General features: G+C 43.6%; 1 protein-coding gene across 1 annotated transcript; it reads left to right on the top strand.

The window, feature by feature from the left end:
* Positions 1 to 13,400: 13,400 nt before the first annotated feature.
* Positions 13,401 to 14,462, top strand: EXOSC6 (exosome component 6). Its single transcript, XM_038753769.1, has one exon. It carries the CDS (start codon positions 13,401 to 13,403, stop codon positions 14,223 to 14,225), a length of 825 nt encoding a protein of 274 aa, XP_038609697.1. The 3' UTR covers positions 14,226 to 14,462.
* The last annotated feature ends 806 nt before the right edge of the window (positions 14,463 to 15,268 follow it).

Below are 15,268 nucleotides of genomic sequence, written 5' to 3'. Positions count from 1 at the left end.
TAAGCTATTAATAAATACCATCGTTATTAGTAGTAGTAGTAGTAAAACAGGCGGGAGCGGGGGGAGGCCCGCGCCGGGGATAACCTTATAACCTCCCCAGCGCTTTGCACATTATAATAAGCTATTAATAAATGCCATTATTATTATTAAAACAAGGGGGAGTGTGGGGAGGCCCGCGCCGGGGATCACTTGTAACCTCCCCAGCGCTTTGCACGTTATAGTAAGCTATTAACAAATACCATTATTATTATTATTAAAATAGGGGGAAGCGGGGGGAGGCCCGAGCCGAGGATCACCTTGTAACCTCCCCAGCGCACTGCACATTATAGTAAGCTATTAATAAATACCATTATTATTATTATTATTATTAAAACAGGTGGGAGCGGGGGGAGGCCCGAGCTGGGGATCACTTTGTAACCTCCCCAGCGCTTTGCACATTATAGTGAGCTATTAATAAACACCATTATTATTATTATTATTAAAAAAGGTGGGAGCGGGGGGAGGCCCGAGCCGGGGATCACCTTGTATCCTCCCCAGCGCTTTGCACATTATAATAAGCTATTAATAAATGACATTATTATTATTATTATTATTAAAACAGGTGGGAGCGGGGGGAGGCCCGAGCCGGGAATCACCTTGTAACCCCCCCAGCGCTCTGCACATTATTGTAAGCTATTAATAAATGCCATTATTATTATTATTATTATTACTAAAACGGGGGGAGCGGGGGGAGGCCCGAGCCGAGGATCACCTTGTAACCTCCCCAGCGCTTTGCACATTATAGTAAGCTATTAATAAATGCTATTATTATTATTATTATTATTATTGAAATAGGTGGGAGCACGGGGAGGCCCGCGCCGGGGATCACCTTGTAGCCTTCCCAGCGCTTTGCACATTATAGTAAGCTATTAATAAATGCCATTATTATTATTATTATTATTACTAAAACAGGTGGGAGGGGGGAGGCCCGAGCCGGGGATCACCTCGTAACCTCCCCAGCGCTTTGCACATTATAGTAAGCTATTAATAAATGCCCTTATTATTATAACTACTAAAACAGGTGGGAGCGGGGGGAGGCCCGAACCTTGCAACCTCCCGAGCGCTTTGCACACTGTAATAAGCTTTTAATAAATGCCATTATTATTATTATTAATAAAACATGTGGGATATGGGGGAGGCCCGCGCCGGGGATCATCTTGTAGCCTCCCCAGCGTTTTGTACATTATAATAAACTATTAATAAATGCCATTATCATTATTATTATTATTAAAACAAGAGGGAGCGGGAGGAGGCCCGCGCCGGGGATCACCTTGTAACCTTCCCAGCGCTTTGCACATTATAGTAAGCCATTAATAAATGCCATTATTAATCAATCAATCGTATTTATTGAGGGCTTACTGTGTCCAGAGCACTTATTACTATTCTTATTATTAAAACAGGTGGGATGGGGGGGAGGCCCGCGCCGAGGATCACCTTGTAACCTCCCCAGCGCTTAGAACAGCGCTTTGCACATCATAGTAAGCTTTTAATAAACGCCATTATTGTTATTATCATTAAAACAGGTGGGATGGGGGGAGGCCCGAGCCGGGGATCACCTTGTAACCTCCCCAGCGCTCTGCACATTGTAGTAAGCTATTAATAAATGCCATTATTACTATTATTATCATTAAAACAGGTGGGGTGGGGGGAGGACCAGGACGAGGATCACCTTGTAACCTCCCCAGCGCTTTGCACATTATAGTAAAGTATTAATAAATGCCGTTATTATTATTATTATTAAAACAGGTGGGAGCGGGGGGAGGCCCGAGCCGGGGATCACCTTGTAACCTCCCCAGTGCTTTGCACATTATAGTAAGCTATTAATAAATGCCATTATTATTATTATTAGTAGTAGTAAAACAGGTGTGAGCGGGGGGAGGCCCGCGCCGGGGATAACCTTATACCCTCCCCAGCACTTTGCACATTATAATAACCTATTAATAAATGCCATTATTATTATTAAAACAAGGGGGAGCGTGGGGAGGCCCGCGCCGGGGATCACCTTGTAACCTCCCCAGCGCTTTGCACATTATAGTAAGCTTTTAATAAATGCCATTATTATTATTATTATTATTAAAACAGGTGGGAGTGGGGGGAGGCCCGCGCCGGGGATCACCTTGTAACCTCCCCAGTGCTTTGCACATTATAGTAAGCTATTAACAAATGCCATTATTATTATTATTAAAATAGGGCGAAGCGGGGGGAGGCCCGAGGCGAGGATCACCTTGTAACCTCCCCAGCACTTTGCACATTATAGTAAGCTATTAATAAATGCCATTATTAATCAATCAATCGTATTTATTGAGTGCTTACTGTGTCCAGAGCACTTATTACTATTATTATTATTGTTAAAACAGGTGGGATGGGGGGAGGCCCGCGCCGAGGATCACCTTGTAACCTCCCCAGCGCTTAGAACAGCGCTTTGCACATCATAGTAAGCTTTCAATAAACGCCATTATTGTAATTATCATTAAAACAGGTGGGATGGGGGGAGGCCCGAGCCGGGGATCACCTCGTAACCTCCCCAGCGCTCTGCACATTATAGTAAGCTATTAATAAATGTCATTATTACTATTATTATTATTAAAACAGGTGGGGGGGGGGGGGGAGGACCAGGACGGGGATCACCTTGTAACCTCCCCAGCGCTTTGCACATTATAGTAAGGTATTAATAAATGCCGTTATTATTATTATTATTATTAAAACAGGTGGGAGCGGGAGGAGGCCCGAGCCGGGGATCACCTCGTAACCTCCCCAGCGCTTTGCACATTATAGTAAGCTATTAATAAATTCCATCATTATTATTATTAGTAGTAGTAAAACAGGCGGGAGCGGGGGGAGGCCCGCGCCGGGGATAACCTTATAACCTCCCCAGCGCTTTGCACATTATAATAAGCTATTAATAAATGCCATTATTATTATTAAAACAAGGGGGAGCGTGGGGAGGCCCGCGCCGGGGATCACTTGTAACCTCCCCAGCGCTTTGCACGTTATAGAAAGCTATTAACAAATGCCATTATTATTATTATTAAAATAGGGGGAAGCGGGGGGAGGCCCGAGCCGAGGATCACCTTGTAACCTCCCCAGCGCACTGCACATTATAGTAAGCTATTAATAAATACCATTATTATTATTATTATTACAAAAACAGGTGGGAGCGGGGGGAGGCCCGAGCTGGGGATCACTTTGTAACCTCCCCAGCGCTTTGCACATTATAGTGAGCTATTAATACCATTATTGTTATTATTACTAAAAAAGGTGGGAGCGGGGGGAGGCCCGAGCCGGGGATCACCTTGTATCCTCCCCAGCGCTTTGCACATTATAAGCTATTAATAAATGCCATTATTATTATTAAAACAGGTAGGAGCGGGGGGAGGCCCGAGCCGGGAATCACCTTGTAACCTCCCCAGCTCTCTGCACATTATAGTAAGCTATTAATAAATGCCATTATTATTATTATTATTATTAAAACGGGGGGAGCGGGGGGAGGCCCGAGCCGAGGATCACCTTGTAACCTCCGCAGCGCTTTGCACATTATAGTAAGCTATTAATAAATGCCATTATTATTATTATTATTATTATTATTATTATTATTATTATTATTATTATTAAAACAGGTGGGAGCACGGGGAGGCCCGCGCCGGGGATCACCCTGTAGCCTTCCCAGCGCTTTGCACATTATAGTAAGCTATTACTAAATGCATTATTATTATTATTATTATTACTAAAACAGGTGGTAGCGGTGGGAGGCCCGAGCCGGGGATCACCTTGTAACCTCCCCAGCGCTTTGCACATTATAATAAGCTATTAACAAATATTATTATTATTATTATTATTATTATTATTATTATTATTATTATTATCATTATTACAGTTGGGAGAGGGGGGAGGCCCGAGCCGGGGATCACCTTGTAACCTCCCCAGCGCTCTGCACATTATAATAAGCTATTAATAAATGTCATTGCTATTATTATTATTATTATTATTATTATTATTATTATCATTATTATAACAGGTGGGAGCGGGGAAGGCCCGAGCCGGGGATCACCTTGTAACCTCCCCAGCGCTTTGCACATTACAGTAAGCTATTAATAAGTGCCGTCATTATTATTATTATTATTAAAACAGGTGGGAGCGGGGGGAGGCCCGAGCCGGGGATCACCTTGTAACCTCCCCAGCGCTTTGCACACTATAGTAAGCTATTAATAAATGCCATCATTATTATTATTAGTAGTAGTAAAACAGGTGGGAGCGGGGGGAGGCCCGCGCCGGGGATCACCTTGTAACCTCCCCAGCGCTTTGCACATTATAATAAGCTATTAATAAATGCCATTATTATTATTATTATTAAAACAGGTGGGAGCGGGGGGAAGCCCGAGCCGAGGATCACCTTGTAACCTCCCCAGCGCTTTGCACATTATAGTAAGCTATTAGTAAATACTATTATATTATTATTATTATTATTATTATTATTATTATTATTATTACTACTACTACTACTAAAACAGGTGGGAGCGGGAGGAGGCCCGCGCCAGGGATCACCTTGTTACATCCCCAGCGCTTTGCACATTATAGTAAGCTTTTAATAAATGCCATTATTATTATTATTATTATTATTATTATTATTAAAACAGGGGGGAGCGGGGGGAGGCCCGAGCCGGGGATCACCTTGTAACCTCCCCAGCGCTTTGCACATTTTAGTAAGCTATTAGTAAATGCCATTATTATTATTAAAACAGGTGGGAGCGGGGGTTGACCCGCGCCGGGGATCACCTTGTAACCTCCGACCTTGGGCAAGCCACTTAACTTCTCTGGGCCTCCGTGACCTCATCTATAAAATGGGGATTAAGCCTGTGAGCCCCAAGAGGGACAAACTGATCACCTTGTAGCCCCCCCCGCCCCTGCGCTTAGAACAGTGCTTTGCACATAGTTAGCGCTTAACAAATACCATTATTATTATTATTATTATTATTATTATTATTATTATTATTAAAACAGGTGGGAGCGGGCGGAGGCCCGCGCCGGGGATCACCTTGTAACCTCCCCAGCGCTTAGAACAGCGCTTTGCACATCATAGTAAGCTTTTAATAAATGCCATTGCTATTATTATTATTAAAGCAGGTGGGAGCGGGGGGAAGCCCGCGCCGGGGATCACCTTGTAACCTCCGACCTTGGGCAAGCCACTTAACTTCTCTGGGCCTCCGTGACCTCATCTATAAAATGGGGATTAAGACTGTGAGCCCCAAGAGGGACAAACTGATCACCTTGTAGCGCCCCCGCCCCTGCGCTTAGAACAGTGCTTTGCACATAGTTAGCGCTTAACAAATACCATTATTATTATTATTATTATTATTATTATTATTATTATTATTAAAACAGGTGGGAGCGGGCGGAGGCCCGCGCCGGGGATCACCTTGTAACCTCCCCAGCGCTTAGAACAGCGCTTTGCACATCATAGTAAGCTTTTAATAAATGCCATTATTATTATTATCATTAAAACAGGTGGGATGGGGGGAGGCCCGAGCCGGGGATCACCTTGTAACCTCCCCAGCGCTTTGCACATTATAGTAAGGTATTAATAAATGCCATTATTATTATTATTAAAACAAAGGGGAGCGCGGGGAGGCCCGTGCCGGAGGACACCTTGTAACCTCCGCAGCGCTTTGCACATTATAGTAAGGTATTAATAAATGCCATTATTATTATTATCATTATTAACACTGGTGGGAGCGGGGGTTGGCCCGCGCCGGGGATCACCTTGTAACCTCCGACCTTGGGCAAGCCACTTAACTTCTCTGGGCCTCCGTGAACTCATCTATAAAATGGGGATTAAGACTGTGAGTCCCAAGAAGGACAAACTGATCACCTTGTAGCCCCCACCCACCCCCGCGCTTAGACAGTGCTTGCACATAGTTAGCGCTTAACACCTTGTAACCTTCCCAGCGCTTAGAACAGCGCTTTGCACATCATAGTAAGCTTTTAATAAATGCCATTACTATTATTATTATTGAAGCAGGTGGGAGCGAGGGGAGGCCCGCGCCGGGGATCACCTTGTAACCTCCCCAGCGCTTAGAACAGTGCTTTGCACATCATAGTAAGCTTTTAATAAATGCCATTATTATTATTATTATCATTAAAACAGGTGGGATGGGGGGAGGCCGGAGCCGGGGATCACCTTGTAACCTCCCCAGCGCTTTGCACATTATAGTAAGGTATTAATAAATGCCGTTATTATTATTATTATTATTAAAACAAAGGGGAGCGCGGGGAAACCCGTGCCGGAGATCACCTTGTAACCTCCCCAGCGCTTTGCTTTGCACATTATGGTAAGGTATTAATAAATGCCATTATTATTATTATCATTATTAAAACAGGTGGGAGGGGGGATAGACCCGCGCCGGGGATCACCTTGTAACCTTCGACCTGGGTCAAGCCACTTAACTTCTCTGGGCCTCCGTGTACTCATCTGTAAAATGGGGATTAAGACTGTGAACCCCAAGAGGGACAAAGTGATCACCTTGTAGCCCCCCCCTCCCCCCGGCGCTTAGAACAGTGCTTTGCACATAGTAAGCGCTTAACAAATACCACCATTATTATTATTATTATTATTATTAAAACAGGTTGGAGGGGGCGGAGGCCCGCGCTGGGGATCACTTTGTAACTTCCCCAGCGCTTAGAACAGCGCTTTACACATCATAGTAAGCTTTTAATAAATGCCATTACTATTATTATTATTAAAACAGGTGGGAGCGAGGGGAGACCCGCGCCGGGGATCACCTTGTAACCTCCCCAGCGCTTTGCACATCATAGTAAGCTTTTAATAAATGCCATTACTATTATTATTATTAAAGCAGGTGGGAGCGGGGGGAGACCCGCGCCGGGGATCACCTTGTAACCTCCCCAGCGCTTTGCACATTATAGTAAGGTATTAATAAATGACATTATTATTATTATCATTATTAAAACAGGTGGGAGCGGGGGTAGGCCCGCGCCGGGGATCACCTTGTAACCTCCGACCTTGGGCAAGCCACTTAACTTCTCTGGGCCTCTGTGACCTCATCTGTAAAATGGGGATTAAGACTGTGAGCCCCAAGAGGGACAAACTGATCACCTTGTAGCCCCCCCCAAAGCTTAGAACAGTGCTTTGCACATAGTTAGCGCTTAACAAATACCACCATCATTATTATTATTATTATTAAAACAGGTGGGAGCGGGCGGAGGCCCGTGCCGGGGATCACCTTGTAACCTCCCCAGCGCTTAGAACAGCGCTTTGCACATCACAGTATGCTTTTAATAAATGCCATTATTATTATTATTATCATTAAAACAAGTGGGAGCGGGGGGAGGCCCGAGCCGGGGATCACCTTGTAACCTCCGCAGCGCTTTGCACATTATAGTAAGCTATTAATACACGCCATTACTATTATTATTAAAACAGGTGGGAGTGCGGGGAGTCCCGAGCTGGGGATCACCTTGTAACCTCCCCCGCGCTTTGCACATTATAGTAAGCTATTAATAAACGCCATTATTATCATTATTAGTATTAAAACAGGTGGGAGCGGGGGGAGGCCCGAGCCGGGGATCACCTTGTAACCTCTCCAGCGCTTTGCACATTATAGTAAGCTATTAATAAATGCCATTATTATTATTATTACTAAAACAGGTGGGAGCGGGGGGAGGCCCGCGCCGGGGATCACCTTGTAATCTCCGACCTTGGGCAAACCACTTAACTTCTCTGGACCTCCGTAACCTCATCTGTAAAATGGGGATAAAGACTGTGAGCCCCAAGAGGGACAAACTGATCACCTTGTAGCCCTCCCCCCCCCCGCGCTTAGAATAATAGTAATAATAATGATGATGATGATGATGGCATTTATTAAGCGCTTACTATGTGCAAAGCACTGTTCTAAGCGCTGGGGGGATACAAGGTGATCAGGTTGTCCCACGGGGGGCTCACAGTCTTAATCCCCATTTTACAGATGAGGTAACAGGCACAGAGAAGCTAAGTGACTTACCCAGAGTCACACAGCTGACAATTGGCAGAGCGGGATTTGAACCCACGACCACTGACTCCAAAGCCCGGGCTCTTTCCACTGAGCCACGCTGCTTCTCTTAGAACAGTGCTTTGCACATAGTTAGCGCTTAACAAATACTATTATTATTATTATTATTATTAAAACAGGTGGGAGCGAGGGGAGGCCTGCACCGGGGATCACCTTGTAACCTCCCCAGCGCTTAGAACATCGTTTTGCACATCATAGTAAGCTTTTAATAAATGCCATTATTATTATTATCATTAAAACAGGTGGGATGGGGGGAGGCCCGGGCCGGGGATCACCTTGTAACCTCCCCAGCGCTTTGCACATTATAGTAAGCTATTAATAAATATTATTATTATTATTATTATTATTACTAAAACAGGTGGGAGCGGGGGGAGGCCCGAGCCGGGGATCACCTTGTAACCTCCCCAGCTCTTTGCACATTATAGTAAGCCATTGATAAATGCCATTATTATTATTAAAACAGGTGGGAGCGGGGGTAGGCCCGCGCCGGGGATCACCTTGTAACCTCCGACCTTGGGCAAACCGCTTAACTTCTCTGGGCCTCCGGGACCTCATCTATAAAATGGGGATTAAGCCTGTGAGCCCCAAGCGGGACAAACTGATCACCTTGTAGCCCCCACCCACCCCCGCGCTTAGACAGTGCTTTGCACATAGTTAGCGCTTAACAAATACCACCATCATCATTATTATTATTATTAAAACAGGTGGGAGCGTGCGGAGGCCCGCGCCGGGGATCACCTTGTAACCTCCCCAGCGCTTAGAACAGTGCTTTGCACATCATAGTAAGCTTTTAATAAATGCCATTACTATTATTATTATTAAAACAGGTAGGAGCGTGCGGAGGCCCGCGCCGGGGATCACCTTGTAACCTCCCCAGCGCTTAGAACAGCGCTTTGCACATCATAGTAAGCTTTTAATAAATGCCATTACTATTATTATTATTAAAACAGGTGGGAGCGTGCGGAGGCCCGCGCCGGGGATCACCTTGTAACCTCCCCAGCGCTTAGAACAGCGCTTTGCACATCATAGTAAGCTTTTAATAAATTCCATTACTATTATTATTATTAAAGCAGGTGGGAGCGGGGGGAGGCCCGCGCCGGGGATCACCTTGTAACCTCCCCAGCGCTTAGAACAACGCTTTGCACATCATAGTAAGCTTTTAATAAATGCCATTATTATCATTATCATTAAAACAGGTGGAATGGGGGGAGGCCCGCGCCGGGGATCACCTTGTAACCTCCCCAGCGCTTTGCACATTATGATAAGCTATTAATAAATGTCATTATTATTATTATTATTATTATTATTATTAAAGCGGGGGGGAGTCCCGATCCGGGGATCGCCTTGTAACCTCCCCAGCACTTTGCACATTATAGTAAGCTATTAATAAATGCCATTATTCTTATTATTCCTAAAACAGGTGGGAGCGGGGGGAGGCCCGAACCTTGTAACCTCCCCAGCGCTTTGCACATTATAGTACGCTATTAATAAACGCCATCATCACTATTACATCATTCACTCTTATACCATTATTATAATTATATTAGCGTACAATTATAATATATTATATTCATATGACACAGCATAATACGACACACAACACAAACATCTACTTATTAATATATCATTATATACTTATATCGTATAAAATATCTTATATATTCATAACATATAACGCATCATCATTACATTCATGACATATAACGCACAGTATAAACAGAATATATTATTATAAGTACATTATCAATTATCATAAGTTATAATATAAATTATAAAAGTCATAATTATAAATTATTACTGCTGTGTAATAGTAGTATTATTACTTATTATTACTACTACTCACTATTATCAGTAGTAGCATCACTGCTATGAAAACAGGTGGGAGCGGGGGGAGGCCCGAACCTTGTAACCTCCCCAGCGCTTTGCACATTATAGTACGCTATTAATAAACGCCATCATCACTATTAAATCATTCACTCTTATACCATTATTATAATTATATTAGCGTACAATTATAATATATTATATTCATATAACACAGCATAATACGACACACAACACAAACGTCTACTTATTAATATATCATTATATATTTATTATATCGTATAAAATATCTTATATATTCATAACATATAACGCATCACCATTACGTTCATGACATATAACGCACAGTAGAAACAGAATATATTATTATAAGTACATTGTCAATTATCATACGTTATAATGTAAATTATAAAAGTCATAATTATAAATTATTACCGCTGTGTAATAGTAGTATTATTACTTATTATTACTACTACTCACTATTATCAGTAGTAGCATCACTGCCATGAAAACAGGTGGGAGCGAGGGGAGGCCCGAACCTTGTAACCTCCCCAGCGCTTTGCACCTTATAGTAAGCTATTAATAAACGCCATCATCACTATTAAATCATTCACTCTTATACCATTATTATAATTATATTAGCGTACAATTATAATATATTATATTCATATGACACAGCATAATACGACACACAACACAAACATCTACTTATTAATATATCATTATATATTTATTATATCGTATAAAATATCTTATATATTCATAACATATAACGCATCACCATTACGTTCATGACATATAACGCACAGTATAAACAGAATATATTATTATAAGTACATTGTCAATTATCATACGTTATAATGTAAATCATAAAAGTCATAATTATAAATTATTACTGCTGTGCAATAGTAGTATTATTACTTATTATTACTACTACTCACTATTATCAGTAGTAGCATCACTGCTATGAAAACAGGTGGGAGTGGGGGGAGGCCCGAACCTTGTAAGCTCCCCAGCGCTTTGCACATTATAGTACGCTATTAATAAACGCCATCATCACTATTAAATCATTCACTCTTATACCATTATTATAATTATATTAGCGTACAATTATAGTATATTATATTCATATGACACAGCATAATACGACACACAACACAAACATCTACTTATTAATATATCATTATATATTTATTATATCGTATAAAATATCTTATATATTCATAACATATAACGCATCACCATTACGTTCATGACATATAACGCACAGTATAAACAGAATATATTATTATAAGTACACTGTCAATTATCATACGTTATAATGTAAATCATAAAAGTCATAATTATAAATTATTACTGCTGTGCAATAGTAGTATTATTACTTATTATTACTACTACTCACTATTATCAGTAGTAGCATCACTGCTATGAAAACAGGTGGGAGTGGGGGGAGGCCCGAACCTTGTAAGCTCCCCAGCGCTTTGCACATTATAGTACGCTATTAATAAACGCCATCATCACTATTAAATCATTCACTCTTATACCATTATTATAATTATATTAGCGTACAATTATAGTATATTATATTCATATGACACAGCATAATACGACACACAACACAAACATCTACTTATTAATATATCATTATGTATTTATTATATCGTATAAAATATCTTATATATTCATAACATATAACGCATCACCATTACGTTCATGACATATAACGCACAGCATAAACAGAATATATTATTATAAGTACATTGTCAATTATCATAAGTTATAATGTAAATTATAAAAGTCATAATTATAAATTATTACTGCTGTGTAATAGTAGTATTATTACTTATTATTACTACTACTCACTATTATCAGTAGTAGCATCACTGCCATGAAAACAGGTGGGAGCGAGGGGAGGCCCGAACCTTGTAACCTCCCCAGCGCTTTGCACATTATATTACGCTATTAATAAACGCCATCATCACTATTAAATCATTCACTCTTATACCATTATTATAATTATATTAGCGTACAATTATAATATATTATATTCATATGACACAGCATAATACGACACACAACACAAACATCTACTTATTAATATATCATTATATATTTATTATATCGTATAAAATATCTTATATATTCATAACATATAACGCATCACCATTACGTTCATGACATATAACGCACAGTAGAAACAGAATATATTATTATAAGTACATTGTCAATTATCATACGTTATAATGTAAATCATAAAAGTCATAATTATAAATTATTACTGCTGTGCAATAGTAGTATTATTACTTATTATTACTACTACTCACTATTATCAGTAGTAGCATCACTGCTATGAAAACAGGTGGGAGTGGGGGGAGGCCCGAACCTTGTAAGCTCCCCAGCGCTTTGCACATTATAGTACGCTATTAATAAACGCCATCATCACTATTAAATCATTCACTCTTATACCATTATTATAATTATATTAGCGTACAATTATAGTATATTATATTCATATGACACAGCATAATACGACACACAACACAAACATCTACTTATTAATATATCATTATATATTTATTATATCGTATAAAATATCTTATATATTCATAACATATAACGCATCACCATTACGTTCATGACATATAACGCACAGTATAAACAGAATATATTATTATAAGTACATTGTCAATTATCATACGTTATAATGTAAATCATAAAAGTCATAATTATAAATTATTACTGCTGTGCAATAGTAGTATTATTACTTATTATTACTACTACTCACTATTATCAGTAGTAGCATCACTGCCATGAAAACAGGTGGGAGCGAGGGGAGGCCCGAACCTTGTAACCTCCCCAGCGCTTTGCACATTATATTACGCTATTAATAAACGCCATCATCACTATTAAATCATTCACTCTTATACCATTATTATAATTATGTTAGCGTACAATTATATAATATTATATTCATATAACACAGCATAATACGACACACAACACAAACATCTACTTATTAATATATCATTATATATTTATTATATCGTATAAAATATCTTATATATTCATAACATATAATGCATCATCATTACGTTCATGAGTATAAACAGAATATATTATTATAAGTACATTGTCAATTATCATAAGTTATAATGTAAATCATAAAAGTCATAATTATAAATTATTACTGCTGTGTAATAGTAGTATTATTACTTATTATTACTACTACTCACTATTATCAGTAGTAGCATCACTGCTATGAAAACAGGTGGGAGCGAGGGGAGGCCGGTGGGATGGGGTGGGGGGTGGGGGGTGGGGGGGGTCCGCCCGCCCGCTCGTGCCCCCTTTCGGTCAGCAGGGGGCGCCGTGGCGGGCGGTCCCCGAAGCGTGGCGCGAGGCGGGGGCGGAGCGTCCGGCCGGAAGCGCCCGCCTCGCTGGTCCCCGCGGGGCCGGAAGTGAAGGCCAGCCGCCGCCATGCCGGGGGACCCGCGCAGGATCCGCGGGCCCGCCGAGTCCCAGCCGCCGTGGCCGTTCGCCTCGCCGGCGGAGGGGGAGGACGAGGGGGAGGAGGAGGAGGCGCGGGAGGCGTCGCGGCTGCGGCCGGTGTTCGCGCGCGCGGGGCTGCTGAGCCAGGCCAAGGGGTCGGCCTACCTGGAGGCGGGCGGCACCAAGGTGCTGTGCGCCGTGTCGGGGCCGCGGCCGGCCGAGGCGGGGGGCGGCGGCGGCGGCGGGGGGGAGGGCCGGCTGCACTGCGACTTCCGGCGGGCGCCATTTTGCGGGGCCCGGCGGCCCGCGGCGGGGGCGGGGGCGGCGGGGGGCCCGTCGGCTGAGGAGAAGGAGCTGTCGTCGTGGCTGCAGGAGGCGCTGGAGCCGGCCGTGCGGCTGTCCCGCTACCCCCGCGCCCGCCTGGACCTGTGGGCCCTGCTGCTGGAGGACGGCGGGTCGGCCCTGGCGGCCGCCCTGACCGCCGCGGCCCTGGCCCTGGCCGACGCCGGCGTGGAGATGTACGACCTGGTGGTGGGCTGCGGGCTGAGCCGCCCGCCCGGCCCGGGGCCCTGGCTGCTGGACCCCGGCCGCCGGGAGGAGGAGCGCGCCCAGGCCCGCCTCACCGTCGCCCTCATGCCCGTCCTCAACCAGGTGTCCGGCCTGCTGGGCCAGGGCCGGCCCCAGCCCGCCCACGCCTGGCCCGGGGCCCTCGGCCTCGCCGTGGACGCCTGCCAGCGCCTCTACCCCCTGCTCAGGCGCTGCCTCCTCAGGGGCGGCACCGACCCCCCGACCCCCGGGGGCCGGACCCTCTGAAGGGAAAAACAGACACCCAACCCCTTCTGCCCCGGGTGGAAAGACTAAAAGACACCCCCCCTTAACCCGTCTGGGACCGCGAAAGACTAAGGATCTACGGGCGGCCCCGTTTCGGAAAGCAGACCGACCCGTCTTGTACTAGGAAAGACTTCAGATTTAAGGGGAAGCCCGTTTTGGAAAAAAAAAAAAACCCGACCCGTTTTGTAGTACGAAAGACTTGGGATCTACGGGCGGCCCGTTTTGTACCAGGAAAGACTTCAGATTTACAGGCAGCCCATTTTGGGAAAAAAAAACCCAACCCGTTTTGCAGTATGAAAGACTTCGGATCTACGGGCGGCCCGTTTTGGAAAGCAGACCGACCCGTTTTGTACTAGGAAAGACTTCAGATTTAAGGGGAAGCCCGTTTTGGAAAAAAAAAAACCCAACCCGTTTTGCAGTATGAAAGACTTCGGATCTACAGGCGGCCCGTTTTGGAAAGCAAGCCGACCCGTTTTGTACTAGGAAAGACTTCAGATTTACAGGCAGCCCGTTTTGGGAAAAAAAAAAACCCAACCCGTTTTGCAGTATGAAAGACTTCGGATCTACGGGCGGCCCGTTTTGGAAAGCAGACCGACCCGTTTTGTACTAGGAAAGACTTCAGATGTAAGGGGAAGCCCGTTTTGGAAAGCAAACCGACCCGTCGTGGACTGGGAAAGTCTTGCGATCTACGGGTGGCCCCGTTTTGGAAAGCAGACCGACCCGTCTTGTACTAGGAAAGACTTCAGATTTAAGGGGAAGCCCGTTTTGGGAAAAAAAAACCCGACCCGCTTTGTAGTACGAAAGACTTGGGATCTCCGGGAGGCCCGTTTTGGAAAGCAAGCCGACCCGTTTTGTACTAGGAAAGACTTCAGATTTACAGGCAGCCCGTTTTGGAAAAAAAAAAAAACCCAACCCGTTTTGCAGTATGAAAGACTTCGGATCTACGGGCGGCCCGTTTTGGAAAGCAGACCGACCCGTTTTGTACTAGGAAAGACTTCAGATTTAAGGGGAAGCCCGTTTTGGAA

The sequence above is a fragment of the Tachyglossus aculeatus genome, chromosome 11 (genome assembly GCF_015852505.1).
Source record: "Tachyglossus aculeatus isolate mTacAcu1 chromosome 11, mTacAcu1.pri, whole genome shotgun sequence".
Lineage (NCBI taxonomy): Eukaryota > Metazoa > Chordata > Mammalia > Monotremata > Tachyglossidae > Tachyglossus > Tachyglossus aculeatus.
Note: the sequence above shows the minus strand (reverse complement) of the source record. Positions and strands in the feature narration are given on the sequence as shown.

What these genes read in the sequence shown, in the direction of transcription:
- EXOSC6 (XM_038753769.1), top strand. Translation starts at nt 13,401, where the DNA reads ATGCCGGGGGACCCGCGCAGGATCCGCGGGCCCGCCGAGTCCCAGCCG.